This window comes from Triturus cristatus, chromosome 7, assembly GCF_964204655.1.
Source record: "Triturus cristatus chromosome 7, aTriCri1.1, whole genome shotgun sequence".
In the NCBI taxonomy this organism is placed as follows: Eukaryota; Metazoa; Chordata; class Amphibia; order Caudata; family Salamandridae; genus Triturus; species Triturus cristatus.
The window spans coordinates 1483125378-1483142144 of NC_140590.1; the positions used below are offsets into that span (position 1 = coordinate 1483125378).

The 16767-nt window shown below is 39.9% G+C and overlaps 1 protein-coding gene across 1 annotated transcript in view; it reads left to right on the plus strand.

The window, feature by feature from the left end:
• LOC146812224 (protein-glutamine gamma-glutamyltransferase E-like) overlaps positions 1 to 16767 on the plus strand; it is a 278099-nt gene that overhangs the window by 107235 nt on the left and 154097 nt on the right. The window contains exon 7 of the mRNA XM_085619254.1: positions 15412 to 15547. Coding sequence (XP_085475380.1) covers positions 15412 to 15547 — 136 coding nt within the window. The remainder of the gene's footprint in view (positions 1 to 15411; positions 15548 to 16767) is intronic.

Genomic DNA, 16767 nt, shown 5'->3' on the forward strand with positions numbered 1-16767 from the left:
TCTACTACTCACTCTCTACTACTCACTCGCTTCTACTCTCTACTACTCACTCTCTACTAGAGCTGCTTTAGAGCCAGAGAACCAGATCAGCAGAGCTGCTCTAGAGCCAGAGAACCAGGTCAGAAGAGCTGCTCTAGAGCCAGAGAACCAGGTCAGCAGAGCTGCTGTAGAGCCAGAGAAACCAGGTCAGTAGAGGTGCTTTAGAGGGAGAGAACCAGGTCAGCAGAGCTGCTCTAGAGGGAGAGAACCAGGTCAGCAGAGCTGCTTTAGAGCCAGAGAAGCATGTCAGCAGAACTGCTTTAGAGCCATAGAACCGGGTCAGCAGAGCTGCTTTAGAGCCAGAGAATCCGGTCAGCAGAGATGTTGAAGAGCCAGAGAACCAGGTCAGCAGAGCTGCTCTGGAGCCTAAGAACTAGGTCAGCAGAGCTGGTTTAGAGGCAGAGAACTAGGCCAGCAGAGCTGCTTTAGAGCCAGAGAACCAGGTCAGCAGAGCTGCTTTAGAGCCAGAGAGCCAGGTCAGCAGAGCTGCTCTAGCTAACAATGACTGACACTGACTGACTGACACTGACTGATTGAAACTGACTGACACTGATTGACTGACACTGACACTGACTGACACTGATTGACTGACACTGACTGACTGCCACTGATTGACTGACACTGACTGACTGACACTGACTGACACTGACTGACTGACACTGACTGACAGACACTGACACTGACTGACTGACACTGACTGACACTGAGTGACTGTCTGACACTGACTGACTGACACTGACTGACACAGACTGACACTGACTGACTACTCTCTACTACTCACTCTCTACTGCTCACTCTCTCCTACTCACTCTCTACTACTCACTTTCTACTGCTCACTTTTTACTACTCTCTACAACTCAATCTCTACTACACTCTACTACTCACTCTCTACTACTCACTCTCTACTACTCTCTACTACTCTCTACTATTTACTCTCTTCTACTCACTCTTTATAATTCACTCTCTACTATTCACTCCCTACTACTCACTCTCTACTACTCTCTCTCTACTACTCACTCTCTACTACTCACTCGCTACTACTCTATACTACTCACTCTCTACTACTCTCTACTACTCTCTATTTCTACTCTCTACTACTCACTCTCTACTAACCACTCTACTACTCTCTACTATTCTCTACTACTTACTCTCTACTACTCTACTACTGACGCTCTACTACTCTCTACTACTCTCTCTCTACTACTCACTCTCTACTACTCACTCTCTACTACTCTCTCTCTACTACTCACTCTCTACTACTCACCCTCTACTATGCACTCTCTACTACTCACTCTCTACTACTCACACCCTACTACTTGCTCTCTACTACTCTCCACTACTCACTCTCCACTACTCACTCTCTACTACTCTCTACTTCTCACTCTCTATCACTCTACTACTCTACTACTCTCTCTACTACTCGCTCTCTACTACTCTACTACTCTCTACTACTCTCTCTACTACTCACTCTCTTCTACTCTCTACTTCTCACTCTACTACTCTCTACTTCTCTGTACCACTCACTCTCTACTACTCTACTACTCACTCTCTAATACTCACTCTCTACTACTCACTCTCTAATACTCACTCTCTACTACTCTCTACTACTCACCCTCTACTACTCTCTCTCTACTACTCACTGTCTACAACTCACTCTCTACTCCTCACTCTCTACTACTCTCTGCTACTCACTCTCTACTACTCTCTACTACTCACTCCACACTACTCACTCTCTACTACTCACTCTCAACTAATCTCTACTACTCACTCTACTACTCACTCTCTACTACTCTACTTCTTTCTCTTCTTCTCACTCTCTACTACTCTATCTACTACTCGCTCTCTACTACTCTCTACTACTCACTCTACTACTCACTCTCTACTACTCTCTACTGCTCACTCTACTACTCACTCTCTACTACTCTCTACTACTCACTCTCTACTACTCACTCTCTACAATTCACTCTCTACAACTCTCTACTACTCACTCTCTACTACTCACTCTCTACTACTCACTCTCTACTACTCTACTACTCTCTACTACTCTCTCTCTACTACTCACTCTCTACTACTCACTTTCTACTACTCTCTACTACTCACTCTCTACTACTCTCTACTACTCACGTTCTACTACTCACTTTCTACAATTCACACTCTACAACTCTCTACTACTCACTCGCTACTACTCTCTACTACTCACTACTACTCACTCTCTACTACTCTCTCTACTACTCTCTACTACTCTCTCTCTCTGCTACTCACTTTCTACTACTCACTCTCTACTACTCACTCTACTACTCTCTACTACTCACTCTCTGCTACTCTCTCTTCTACTCTCTACTATTCTCTACTATTCTCTACTACTCTCTAGTACTCACTCTCTACTCTCCACCACTCTCTACCTCTCTCTCTACTACTCTCTACCTCTCTACACCTCTACCTCTCTACACCTCTACCTCTCTACACCTCTACCTCTCTACCTTTATCACTCTACCTCTCTACCTCTACACCTCTACCTCTACACCTCTACCTCTCTACCTCTCTCTACGTCTCTCTACACACACACATATGCACATACATATATGCATACATATGCATTTATATATATGTATGTGTATATCTATATATATACATACATATATAAACATATATATAATCTGCATATCTACATAAATACAAATATAAATGCATGCATACATATACATATATGCATGTTATGTACATGAAAGTTTGAAAAACACTAATACAAGCAAAGCTAAAAAGCCACCTATTTACAAACAGATTTGCTTTAACTTAAATGAGGGCAAGACCTATTGCATTTTCAATGCTTGTTTAGTTTGATTCCATCAAGAAGGCATTCAGATGTGTCACACATTTGCCATAAATTCAGAATGTTAGCACCCTAGTTGCTCATTAGATCACTGTAGTAAAGCTACTGCTCACCAGGGAAGTCTGCTGCTGGTATTGAAAGTGCATGTGTCAGTCTGCATGTCAGAATTTTTTAATGATATAGAAGAGGATTTGAGAAGTCACTCAAAATGTGCCCTAATTTTCCTTTCTGCAGCGCTAACAGTCTTACTTATGACAAAAGTATGGCACACCTGAAGCCATCTTGATTGGAATAAAGTGGTAACACCTAAAACATTTAATTTGCAAAGAAACAAAATGAGGGGGTTCATTTTGCCATAGAAATTAGGATTAGTGCTGCAGAAAGAAAAATTAGGGCACATTTTGACTTTTCAAATCCTCTTCTATTTCATTAAAAAATTCTGATATGCAGACTGAAACATGCACTTTGAATACCAGCAGCAGACTTCCCTGGTGAGCAGTAGCTTTACTACAGTGATCTAATGAGGAACTAGAGTGCCACCATTCAGAATTTATGGCAAATGTGTGACACATCTGAAAGCCTTCTTGATGGAACCAAAGTAAACAAGCAATGCAAATCAATAGGTCTTGCCCTCGTTTAAGTTAAAGCAATTCTGTTTGTAATTAGGTGGCTTTTTAGCTTTGCTTTTATTAGTGTTTTTCAAACTTTCATGTATATAACATGCATATATGTATATGGATGCATGCATTTATATTTGTATTTATATAAATATGCAGATTATATACATGTTTATAATATATACACATAGATATATATAAATGCATATGCGTATATATGCATATATATATGTGCATATGTGTGCGTGTAGAGAGAGGTAGAGAGAGGTAGAGGTGTAGAGGTAGAGAGGTAGAGGTAGAGAGTAGTAGAGAGAGAGGTAGAGAGAGGTAAAGAGTAGAGGATGAGTAACAGAGAGAAGAAAGTAGAGAGTGAGTAGTAAAGAGTAGTAGAGAGTAGTAGAGAGTAGCAGAGAGTGAGTAGAAGAGAGTAGTAGAGTGAGTAGTAGAGAGTGAGTAGTAGAGAGTAGTAGAGAGTACTAGAAAGTGAGTAGTAGAGAGTAGTAGAGAGTGGGTAATAGAGAGTGAGTAGTAGAGAGTAGTAGTGAGTAGTAGAGAGTGAGTAGTAGAGAGTAGTAGAGAGTGAGTAGTAGAGAGTGCGTAGTAGAGAGTGAGTAGTAGAGAGTAGTAGAGAGTGAGTAGTGGAGAGTGAGTAGCAGAGAGAGAGTAGTAGAGAGTAGTAGAGAATGAGTTGTAGAGTGAGTAGTAGAGAGTAGTAGAGAGAGAGTAGTAGAGAGTGAGTAGTAGAGAGTGAGTAGTAGAGAGTGAATAGTAGAGTGAGTAGTAGAGAGTAGTAGAGAGAGAGTAATAGAGAGTGAATAGTAGAGTGAGTAGTAGAGAGTAGTAGTGAGTAGTAGAGAGAGAGTAGTAGAGAGTGAGTAGTAGAGTAGTAGAGAGTGAGTAGTAGAGTAGTAGAGAGTGAGTAGTGGAGAGTAGTGGAGTAGTAGAGAGTGAGTAGTAGAGTCAGTAGTAGAGTGAGTAGTAGAGAGCAAGTAGTAGAGAGTGTGTAGTCGAGAGTGAGTAGTAGAGTAGTAGAGAGTGAGTAGTAGAGAGTAGTAGAGAGAGAGTAGTAGAGACTGAGTCGTAGAGAGTGAGTAGTGGAGAGTAGTGGAGTAGTAGAGAATGAGTAGTAGAGTGAGTAGTAGAGTGAGTAGTAGAGAGCAAGTAGTAGAGAGTGTGTAGTAGTGACTGAGTAGTAGAGAGTGAGTAGTAGAGAGTGAGTAGTAGAGAGAGTAGTGTAGAGTAGTAGAGTAGTAGAGAGTGAGTAGTAGAATGTGAGTAGTAGAGAGTGAGTAGTGGAGAGTGAGTAGTAGAGAGTAGTAGAGAGTGAGTAGTAGAGAGTGAGTAGTAGAGAGTAGTAGAGTGAGTAGCAGAGAGGGAGTAGTAGAGAGAGAGTAGTAGAGAGTAGTAGAGAGTGAGTAGTAGAGTAATAGAGAGTGAGTGGTAGGGAGTAGTAGAGGGTAGTATAGTGAGTAGTAGAGAGTAGTAGAGAGTGAGTAGCAGAGAGTGAGTAGTAGAGAGTAGAAGTAGAGAGTAGTAGAGAGTGAGTAGTAGAGAGTGAGTAGTAGAGAGTAGTAGCGAGTGAGTAGTAGAGAGCGAGTAGTGGAGAGTGAGTATTAGAGAGCGAGTATTAGAGAGTGAGTAGTAGAGAGTGAGTAGTAGGGAGTGAATAGTAGAGAGTGAATAGTAGAGAGTGAGTAGTAGAGAGAGAGTAGTAGAGAGTGAGTAGTAGAGAGTAGTAGAGTGAGTAGTAGAGAGTGAATAGTAGAGAGAGTAGAAGCGAGTGAGTAGTAGAGAGTAGTAGAGTGAGTAGTAGAGAGTGAATAGTAGAGAGTAGTAGTAGAGAGTAGTAGAGAGAGAGTAGTAGAGAGTGAGTAGTAGAGAGTAGTAGCGAGTTAGTAGTAGAGAGTGAGTAGTAGAGAGTGAGTAGTAGAGAGTGAGTAGTAGAGAGAGAGTAGCAGAGAGAGAGTAGCAGAGAAGTAGAGAGTGAGTGGTATAGAGTAGTAGAGAGTAGTAGAGTGAATAGTAGAGAGTGAGTAGTAGAGAGATTAGTAGTAGAGAGTGAGTAGTAGAGAGTAGTAGAGAGTGAGTAGTAGAGATTAGTAGCAAGTGAGTAGTAGAGAGTGAGTAGTAGAGAGTAGTAGAGAGTGAGTAGTAGAGAGTAGTAGAGTAGTAGAGAGTGAGTAGTAGAGAGTGATTGGCAGAGAGAGAGAGTAGTAGAGAGTAGTAGAGAGTGAGTAGTAGAGAAGTAGAGAGTAGTCAGTCTGTGTCAGTCAGTGTCAGTCTGCCAGAGTCAGTCAGTCAGTCAGTGTCAGTCAATCAGTGTCAGTCAGTGTCAGTCAATCAGTGTCAGTCAGTGGCTGTCAGTCAGTGTCAGTCAATCAGTGTCAGTCAGTGTCAGTCAGTCTGTTATTGTCAGTCAGTCAGTGTCAGTCAATCAGTGTCAGTCAGTGTCAGTGTCAGTCAATCAGTGTCAGTCAGTGTCAATCAGTCAGTGTCAGTCAGTCAGTGTCAGTCAGTCAGTTTAGTTTTGCTAAAAGTATAATGTAAATGTAGAAGCGAGTGAGTAGTAGAGAGTAGTAGAGTGAGTAGTAGAGAGTGAATAGTAGAGAGTAGTAGTAGAGAGTAGTAGACAGAGAGTAGTAGAGAGTGAGTAGTAGAGAGTAGTAGCGAGTTAGTAGTAGAGAGTGAGTAGTAGAGAGTAGTAGAGAGTGAGTAGTAGAGAGTGAGTGGTAGAGAGAGAGTAGCAGAGAAGTAGAGAGTGAGTGGTATAGAGTAGTAGAGAGTAGTAGAGTGAATAGCAGAGAGTGAGTAGTAGAGAGATTAGTAGTAGAGAGTGAGTAGTAGAGAGTAGTAGAGAGTGAGTAGTAGAGATTAGTAGCAAGTGAGTAGTAGAGAGTGAGTAGTAGAGAGTAGTAGAGAGTGAGTAGTAGAGAGTAGTAGAGTAGTAGAGAGTGAGTAGTAGAGAGTGATTGGCAGAGAGAGAGTAGTAGAGAGTAGTAGAGAGTGAGTAGTAGAGAAGTAGAGAGTAGTCAGTCTGTGTCAGTCAGTGTCAGTCTGCCAGAGTCAGTCAGTCAGTCAGTGTCAGTCAATCAGTGTCAGTCAGTGTCAGTCAATCAGTGTCAGTCAGTGGCTGTCAGTCAGTGTCAGTCAATCAGTGTCAGTCAGTGTCAGTCAGTCTGTCATTGTCAGTCAGTCAGTGTCAGTCAATCAGTGTCAGTCAGTGTCAGTGTCAGTCAATCAGTGTCAGTCAGTGTGAATCAGTCAGTGTCAGTCAGTCAGTGTCAGTCAGTCAGTTTAGTTTTGCTAAAAGTATAATGTAAATGGCTCTTGGTATGCAGATTATTGTTGCTGATAATTGATAAAAAGCATGAAAATGTAATTATTATAAATGTGTACATGCAATAGGATAATGTTGTAGAGTATGGAATTGAGATGGCGCATTTCAAAGAGGACATAGGGTCTTTATGTGGAAAGTACGAGTCGGATATTTTTTATTATGGGTGATTTTAATCATAAATTGCATCCGAAAAAGGTGGACCTTTGGCATAGGGAAATTTTGGATGCATATGGGATTAAACAAGCATCTTTCCCAAGCTGTGAACCCTTGAGACGGGATCAGGACCTGGGAAACTATCTAGGGATGAAGGGTCTATTCTGCCTGAATGGCAGAACCGATTCAGACTGCCCAGCAAAGAAAACATTTAAAATAGGTACACAAAACTGCCCAATAGATTTTATTTTTATGTTTGCTTGGAATTTCCCTCTTATGAGGGAATTTAAAATATATTGGAAAGAAGGCAGTGATCATAATCCCCTGTAAATGAAGATCCAATGGGGCTCCCCGAAACCCCAAGAAACAGTAATTGCTCAACAAGTTGAATATCCTAAAAGAGTGACTACTAGATTAACAGAAAAATATATGGAAAAATTAGAGAAATTCCAACAGAAGATAGTCCTCAGAGATATAGGGGGCCAGACTTTGGAATGGTATGAAGGAAAGATAGTCCAAGTAGTGCAATGCTTCCGAAAAGAACTATAAAAGGATAAAATAAATCATTATATAATCCCTGCTGGACAACCAAAATGGTTTTCTGTGGATTGTTTAAAGAAAAAAAAAGAAATAAGGAAAGTAATAAGAAGAATAGGTAAAAAACATGACTACAAGAGGCAAAGCTACTTTAAAAAACTGAAAAGAGAGTATAAAAAGCTAACTATAAATACAAAAAAGGCGCACAAAGATAAGTGCTGGGAAAATTTGTTAGACTCTATTGAATCAAAAATATAAGACAATTCTGGAAGCTGGTAACGCCGCGGCAGGCCACCAAGTGGGGGAGATGAACTGCGTGGTAGATGAGTCAGTGTGGGAGAAGTATTTGAAGGATTTGTATGACCCCCAGAGGGATTTAGTAATAGAAGAGTCCCAGACTTGGCAAGAGTTAATTGAAGAATTAAGACCAGACTTCACAGAAGAGAATGTAAAAAATACAATAACCAAGTTGAAATTAACACGTGCAGCAGGACTAGATAACCTCCCTGCAATTATAATAAAGTCCCAGCTGAAGTGGTGGGCGAGATCTTTTTATTGTATGTTTATGGTTATTTTAGAGGTAGGGAAAACACCTAAGAATTGGAAGGGGGCTGTAATAAGACCAGTTCATAAAAAAGGTAACTTGAATGAACCACAAAATTATAGGTTGATTAATTTGCTAGACATCGGGGAAAAAGTTTTCTCGAAAATTATTTTAAATAGATTAAAGGACTGGTCGGAAGAGTTATCGATTGTGCCAGTTGAACAAGGGGGCTTTAAAGAAAGCCATTCCACGGTCGATCACTGCTTTGCCTTGTGGGCAATAGCATGTAAGTCAATAGAACAAAATGGTAAACTATGTTGTTGTTTTCTTGACTTTAGAGCAGCATTCGACTCAGTTGATCGGAACTCACTGTGGCAGACCCTTGAAAATAAAAATATCCCGAAGGTCTATTGGCTATAATAAAGGAGATGCATAGTGGTGATTGGGCACAAATTATTAAAGATACAGAAGGGTCATTGACGCCCAAAATAGCAATAAAGAACGGGCTGAAACAGGGATGCCTGTTGGCTCCGTTGTTATTTTCCTTATTCCTAGCAGATTTACAAGCCGCCCTAGAAATTGCAAGAAGTGCAAGCCCGAGAATGGATGGAAATAAAGTGCCCTGCCTACTATAAGCAGATGAATAGGTAATATTGGACCAAACTGAAATAGGCCTGCAAAGAAAACTTAATGTTTTTAAAGAATATTGCGAAGGAAAATGTTTAACTGTAAATATGGATAAGACAAAAAATTTATGTTTTGGGAAAATGATATTAAATTTAATAGGTTCTTAGGTGATTTGAAATTGGAAATGGTAAATGAATATCGCTATCTCGGGATGTGGTTTGATAGGTCCTTAAAGTGGTATATTCATTTAGAAGCTCAGAAAGCGAAGGCTTTCACATCGATCTGTGGATTGAAAAAATTTAATAGAGAATATGGGGATATGTCCCACAGATCATTGCTGAAAGCCTTTAATGCGATGGTACCCCCACAAGTGCTCTATGGAGCAGAAGTCCTTTATTTAAATGGTAAAGAGGATTGGGACCGAGAGGAAGGGAAGTGTCTGAAAACATTGCTGTCACTGCCACATTCGTCGATGGTCCAAGCTATAAGAACCGAGATAGGTACAATTGCTTGGAGTGTGCAGTCACAAATGTCTCTAATTAGATTTTGGAAACGTTTGGATACAGAGACAAACCAAAAGGTATCACAATGGTGTAGGAAAGAGATCCAAACTAGTACTTTGAACTGGGCTAAGAGGTCAAGGAAGAAAATATTATTGGCCTGAATATAAAAGTGGAAATCGGCCAAGATTCCCTGTATGTAGATTTTACAAAAAGTGAGCTCAGAAAATACAGCCAAGAAGCATCTAGACGAGTAGATATGGAATATCTGGCCAAGAAAAAATCTGTGCAATTTATGAGGGTATCATGGTCAAATGAAAATTGTTTCCCCTATTTGGATATTTGACCAAATCACTGGTACAGACAGGGGATTTTAAGAATGAGAATTGGTATAAATCCATGGCTGGTAAATGAAGAACTAAAAATAAAAATGTTGCTTAAAGATGGTTGTTGTAAGTGCACATTGGGAACAAAAGGTGACATATTGCACATTCTGTTAGATTGTGTAACAGTATTAGAGCAGCGTAAACGATTTTGTTAAAATATGATATAAGGCGACGGACACAGGGGATAGAGTTATTCATAGAAATGCCAAACCTCAAGATTGCGATTGCATTGGGGAAATATTTGAGGGCAATTAAAGTTTTCCTCGGTGATGTCATCAGTGATGTCACTGACCATGTCACGAATGATGCAATATGTGACATCATCAGCAGTGCATTATGGGCGGGCGAGTAATAGTTAGCAGAAGAAACTATAAGGGAGGAATTTCTCTGGTTTTGTATGAGTGAAATGGCCAGCTAACTATAACACCCCCGAAACCTATGTTTTTTTCTGTGAATTTCTAAGGTTTTTTAAATGCTAATTTCTAACTATAACGTCTCTGAAACCTATGTTTTTTTCAGTGAATATATATATATATATATATTTATATATATATATATATTAATAAGTCACTCTGGTCGTCACACAAGATGATCGTGGCGTCTGTAGAGTGAGGCTACTGGCTAATGTCCATTTAGATGTTGGGAGGGTAGGTGATAGCATTGCACCCTGAAATAACAAGCATAGCCTACATCAGTTAACCATAATGACCCCTCATGCACCTTTATCAAACAACAATAGTCTCCTTTCTGATGCTTTTAATGACGTTCCTCCTGGTAACAACTGTGAACCACCTTGAAGCAACTGTGATAACCAGGGTGCTTAGGGATCTAGCCTAGATAATATTACCTCCGGGAATGTGGCTCATAACTCTACTGGTAATTGTAATTTTTCAGGAAATTATATTGATGATATTAATGACAACAACAAGATCCCTTTGATATCATCAGGGAATAATATCACAGTTTTAAGTTAAAACGTTGCGGGGCTTCGCAGTAAACATAGCATTCCAGAATGGCTGGTGTTTATGACAGGTTTCACGATTATGATGGTGCAAGAAACCTGGGCCAATGACCCTATACATCTTAATGGTTTCAAGACCTTCCACTCCCGAGCCATTCCATCCAGCCACAGTAGATCTCTCCACTTAGTGACGACGTCTCCCATTTTGTTCATTCAGGGTACAGGGAGAAACTCAATGAGCTGCTCTTTAATCTATGTTTTAGTAACAAACTTGGAGGCAGCCCGGTTGTAGTACCCTGTACATTTGACGGTTGTAGGGGTAGGAGTGTCTTTGATTTCCTCTTATTTCCCAAACGTTACGCTGCACTAGTTCTTAACTTTATACTACATAACATCGTATTGAGTGATCATTTTCCACAGAGTTTTGTACTGGATATTAGTCCTCAGGGTAAGCCTGGCAAAGGGCAATCTACCCTTGCCGCGGAGAATATAGTACACACCCGTTTGAATGGCTTTACCCTGCGCTGGTCCATGGTTGACCCATCCCGATTTTTACAGCAAGGGCAGTAGGGCTTTTGAGGTCTGTTTGGGTGAGACTGCCGGCGCTCGTACGGTCGTGGAGGCTCTTGGATACATCGGCGAGGAGATTAGTGCTGGGTTGACTATTAACCAGATTAGAGGGGTAATGAAAAAGCAAGGGTGATTTGATCATGCATTCACTCTGCAACACAATAAGTTAAAGAGGTCCTTGAAGGAGTTTCCTAGGAATAATATAGAAGTACAAAATTGTAGGCGGGCTTATAAGCTAGCACTAAACCATCGCAAAAGGTTCTTAAAGAGGAGGCTTGGGACCATCTGCAGGAAGGGAGCCAGAATAAAGATTCTAAGTTTTTTTGGCGTGTTGTAAATTCTCCCTTTTGTTGTGACGATGACCCAGAATAGAGGCAGCAATTACAGAACAAGAATGGGTGGCCCATTTTGTGAAATTATACATGGGCTCGGCTGAAAAAGACCAAGATAACTCTGTGGCTGGGATGAGAGATGTCTCCCCTGGGCCTACTCTCTTGTGGAAATATTTAGATTTTAACTTCACACTGGAGGAGGTGATTTGGACACTTGGAGCTAGCAAGAGAGGAAAGGCACCGGGCCCTGATGGGATCCCAAATGACATCTTTAAGGACAACACTGATCTCTGGGGCCCTCTCCTGACCCTGGTCCTTAAGTCTTTTCAGGAAGCTGGCTTTCCAGTGTATTGGTCGGAATCACACATTGTGCCAATATTTAAAAAGGGAGACCGCAACTGCCCCACACACTATATACCCATCTCCTTGCTGGACTCGATGGTCAAGGTGGTGGGTCATATTGTGCTGGACAGACTACAGGAGTGGGCAGACTGGAACAATATTCTGTCCGACTTTCAACATGGCTTCCGCCAGGGTGTTGGGACCACAGAGCAGGCCATCAATTTAATTTGCTAGTGAGCAAGTACACACAAATAAAAGGGGGCAACCTGTTCCTGGCGTTTGTGGACTTGACCTCCGCATTCGACTGTGTCGCCCATGATAAACTCTGGTCTATTATGACCTCATTGGGTTTTGACTGTGCCATCATCAATTTCCTCAGATATTTGTGTTCAATGAGGTCTGCCAAGATTTGATATGGTATGAATGGTGAATGCACGAGCCCAGTTGACATTAAGAAGGGGGCCTGCCAGGGGTTCGTACTTGCGCCGTTTTTTTTTAACTTGTACATTAATGACTTGGGTAGTACCCTTGTGGACTCTTGTATTGATCTGCCTCAAATCGGTAATAGACCAGTACCAGTATTATTGTACGAGGATGACGCGGTACTTATGGCCCGCACCCCCAACGCTCTTCAGCATCTTTTAGATAAATTTGTAAATTTTATGGAGAATTTGGGTCTTTTAATTAACATAGGTAAAACGTATGTTATAAAAGCTGGTTGAAAGTTAGCCAAGGGACGCAATATTTCAATAGGAAATGAGATTTTACCTCAAACTTCAACTTTCTCGTATTTAGGAATTTTATTCGATAGTAATGGTAACTGGAAAAGTGCAGTAAAATCGAGAAGAATGGAGTTCCTTAGATCAATTGCGGGTCTGAGTAACTTTTCTAGGAAACTGAGATACAAATTTCCCAGGGATATGCTGAGCATTTATAACACCAAATGCCGGTCAATAGCGATGTACGGTTCTGAGTTGCGGGGACATGTAGATGTTGATTCTTTACAGCTGGTAGAAAATGGGTTTCTTAGAAACCTTTTAGGGCTTCCAACCAGGTGTTCTAACTTTGTGTGTCATGCGGAATTGGGCGTAACTTATTTGGAAGACTTGATAAGGATGCAGCCACTTCTCCTTTGGCACAAGCTATGGACATTGGATCATACGGGCTTTAATAGAGCCATTGTACAGGACTGCTGCGGTGCTGATCATGCACTGAAAATGCCATGACTGAAATACATAGAAAAATATTATGCATGATATTTGTCATTCTGAATATTACGAAAACCCTGAATCTTTGTTGCATTTATCAAGAGTATCATTAAAGAGAGTATGTTTGAACAATTTAGAGGAAAAGAGATTAACACTGAAACTTGTGAATCCCACCGGTCAACATAATCAAATGGTACCAACCTGTTACACAATGCAACCATATTTAATTGGTGTTTTAAATGCTGAACATAGATTTGTCTTGACACGTTTTAGATTAGACATTTTTCATTGTTTGACAAGTTTCTCCAATACCAATAACTGGTCTCGTCAACGAATATGCTGTCCTTGTGACCAGATCTCTAAACAATCAACTATTCACGTACTGTTTATCTGCAAATTTTATACAGATTTAAGGATTATTTTTATTAAGCCTTTAATGAAATCGTAAAATTTTAGACAATGCAGACCGGCCTACTTATTTTTACAATTGCTCCCGGACTTGTTTACATGTGAGGTAGTGGCAAGATTTTTGAGGTCTGTCATCACTAAAAGGAAGTTTATAACTGCTGTACCCTAAATCTGTAAATGTTTTCATTGCATCCGTTTTTAATGATTTGATTAAATTTTTCCTTTTTTAAACTTGTACTGAATTGTAAGCTTTTATGATTCTCTGTCTGAATCGAATAAAGTTGAATACGTACGTATTAATAAGTCACTCCTAAGTAGAGTTTATTGCCCATAGGCAAGGTGCATGGCATTTAAAAGTAGGACATATAAACATTTAATGTTAAACATGCCCTTACTGTGGGCATATTTTTACTGTAATAGAGCTGGCTATTTCAAAGGAAATCACTGGGATACAATTTTACATTTAATAATAGTATCCTGAGCTAGGTAACAGCTTCAAAATTAATTCTTGGACTTTTAAAAATATTCATTACAAACCCAATGTACTGTTAACGTCAGATTTGTAATAAACATTTTGGTAAAGGTACTTTTAGAAATTTACCTTTTCCCCTCCTAAAGCCTGTGGAAGTCCATTTAAATGAGTTCCTTCTGTCACCCAGGAGCCGAAAAACCTTATTGTTGAAATATGAATTTACTCCCAGAGCTGAGACAAAATCCTTGGGGAAATGTTATGTTCCTTTGACAGAATGGCCATCTGGGTTGTGCCCAATAACTTGATTAATTTCAAAGAGGCATACCCTGTCACAGGCAAATATTAGCTGACATGTGATTAGGGATTTCTTTTGTCCACCTAGTCACGCAGGCAGGCAGGCACCAATCCCAGTGGGAGAGGAACTAGCCCCTGAAGTGGTTTGAAGTAACCACACAGGGAGGGGGTTAGTCACTTCTCTGGCTATACCTTTCGGGTGGGGACAGAAGTTCTGCATAAGGTGATAAAGGTTCTGTCCTCTTGGTTTTATTATGGGATTGTTTGCAGCAGGGCACACAAGATCTGCTGTAAAAATTGGTAGGGCTACCCCTGGGAACTATTTCCCTATCAATTATAGAGGGGTAAGCAGTCAACCCCACCCACAGGTTAGTGCCAGACATTAATGTAGCACTGCTGTACACCCTTTTCAGAACACTACTGGACCTTTGGAAAACAGAAGATGGATTGTGCTTACTGTTGAGACCGGTGAGGAGATCTGAAAGGCTGGACCTGCTCCCATTTGTACACAGGACAAAGAAGTGACCTCCAATGTTCAATTGGCGCACCTCCTGTTAAGCTACAGGGACACAGCCTTCTAGAAGCCCTTTTCTTGAAGATTTCCCACCTGACTAGATCCAACTGAACCTACCCTGTACTCTGTTAATGGCTTCAGCTGGAGTGAGTTTTCACCCCCAAGTGCTGTTCTTCAGCTCCTGGAAGCCTTGGATGTGTCAAAGCCTATTCTTCCTAACATCTTTAATGTTAAATAATAATAATATTTGTAAATATTTTAACGTTTAATAAGTAACTTAGTTTATAATAAAAATTAACTTACACTTTTAAACTTTTGTTAAAAATATTTTAAATGATTTTAACTCATAACTTTTAACAAATATATATATATAATAAATAAAAATAAAATGTATAGTGTGGGTTTGATTTTTAAAAAAACTGTAATTAAAAAGTGTTTTTTTTTAAATGTAATAAATATATCCGAATTAATTATTTATTATGTATAATGAAGTACACATGTAATTTAATAGGAAAATGTGCTGTAGCATTTTTTTTAGTTTTGGATTAATAGCAAATGTTTTAATTATTTGACATTTGAATATTTTATATTAAAACATGTTTACGTTTTTTGAAGCATAATACACTTTAAAAAGGTTCTGCAGTCTCAACATGTTGCATGCATTTGAGAGGTTATGCTCAAAGTAACTCTGGGCTAATTCTAAGTATGGCAATGGATGTTTTTCTTTTTATCTTCTTTAGTCCTGAGATGTTTTGGGATTCCATGCCGTCCTGTTACCAACTTTAATTCGGCTCAGGACACAGACCGAAACCTCTATGTCGATACATGTTATGATGATAAAGCAGGAAATGTGGATTCATGTAACGATGTACTGTGGTAAATATATCAGCCTTCTTATAAATCAAGGTGAATTGTAAAATGGTGAAACCAGTGGGGTCACTTGAAGTGTTGGAGCACATTATTCCTGTTGAAAGTATATATATATCGTCATGGCAGATTTAATAATATTATACCTACATGTACCTTGACAACATTTGAGCAGTCAATATTATGGTTCCGATTTTAGTTAGTAAAAGAACGAGTGCTGGTGCCCAAAGCTCTCCTCAGAAGCCTGAAGTCTGGCACTATAAACATTTGACACGTTGAATATCAAAGCTGCGTAGTCTTGAATCCACCTCATGCCTCTTTAATCCAGCACCAGATACTCCCTGTTCCAGTATCTCACTCTTGCTGGTTCTGCTTTTTTCTTTGTGACGGTTTATCCGTCTTTCTCTCCCACTGTCTTTCCACTTTGTGTGTTTTCCCTCTCTTGCTGAATGTGAGATGCAGAAAAATAAGTACCGTTCCCAAAAATAAGATGGTTATGATATATGGGTGGACGATGTGTTGAGGGCTAATAAGGTAATATACAGTCCCAGGCGAGGATTTGATACATTTTAATTAAGAACCACATTGTACTTGATAAATGTATAGTTAAATCATTTCAGAAGGCCTCTGGAATTCAAAATGTCTTCTACTTGTTTGGATTCACCTGCACCATGTATCCAAAAGTGAACATCTTTCATGGCTTTGCTCTGATGCAATTAAATGAAATGACATTTTCAATTTTACTCATTTATTGATAGCACCAAAACATTTCGATCAGGAATATTGTACACCACAATTGAGATGGTACATAGGTCATGAAAGTATGAATTTTTGCATACATAGAGAAATAATGATTTGTCTTGCTAAAATACGCTGTTGTGTGCTTAAGTGTTGGAAGGACAATGTGTAGGACCAGGGCACTAACATCTGTCCAAATACGATGTACTAGATAGGCAACGCAGCACACCACAACAGTACAATAATACCACAATTTATCCGCTTAGTTGAATCATATCCATGAATTGTATAGTTCACATAGGAATGTAAATCATTATCCGATCTTCATAGGGATGTTGTATTAAATGTTTATTTTCCAAGTTCGTATCCAATTTCAATCAGCAGCCGACGTGCGTTTCGCCCGCAGGGCTTTTTCAAGGCTGCATACATTATAAAGAAGAAAAGTGGTCAGCAATGCAGGCACCCTTCAGTTGTGGCTCCAGGGTAATTGT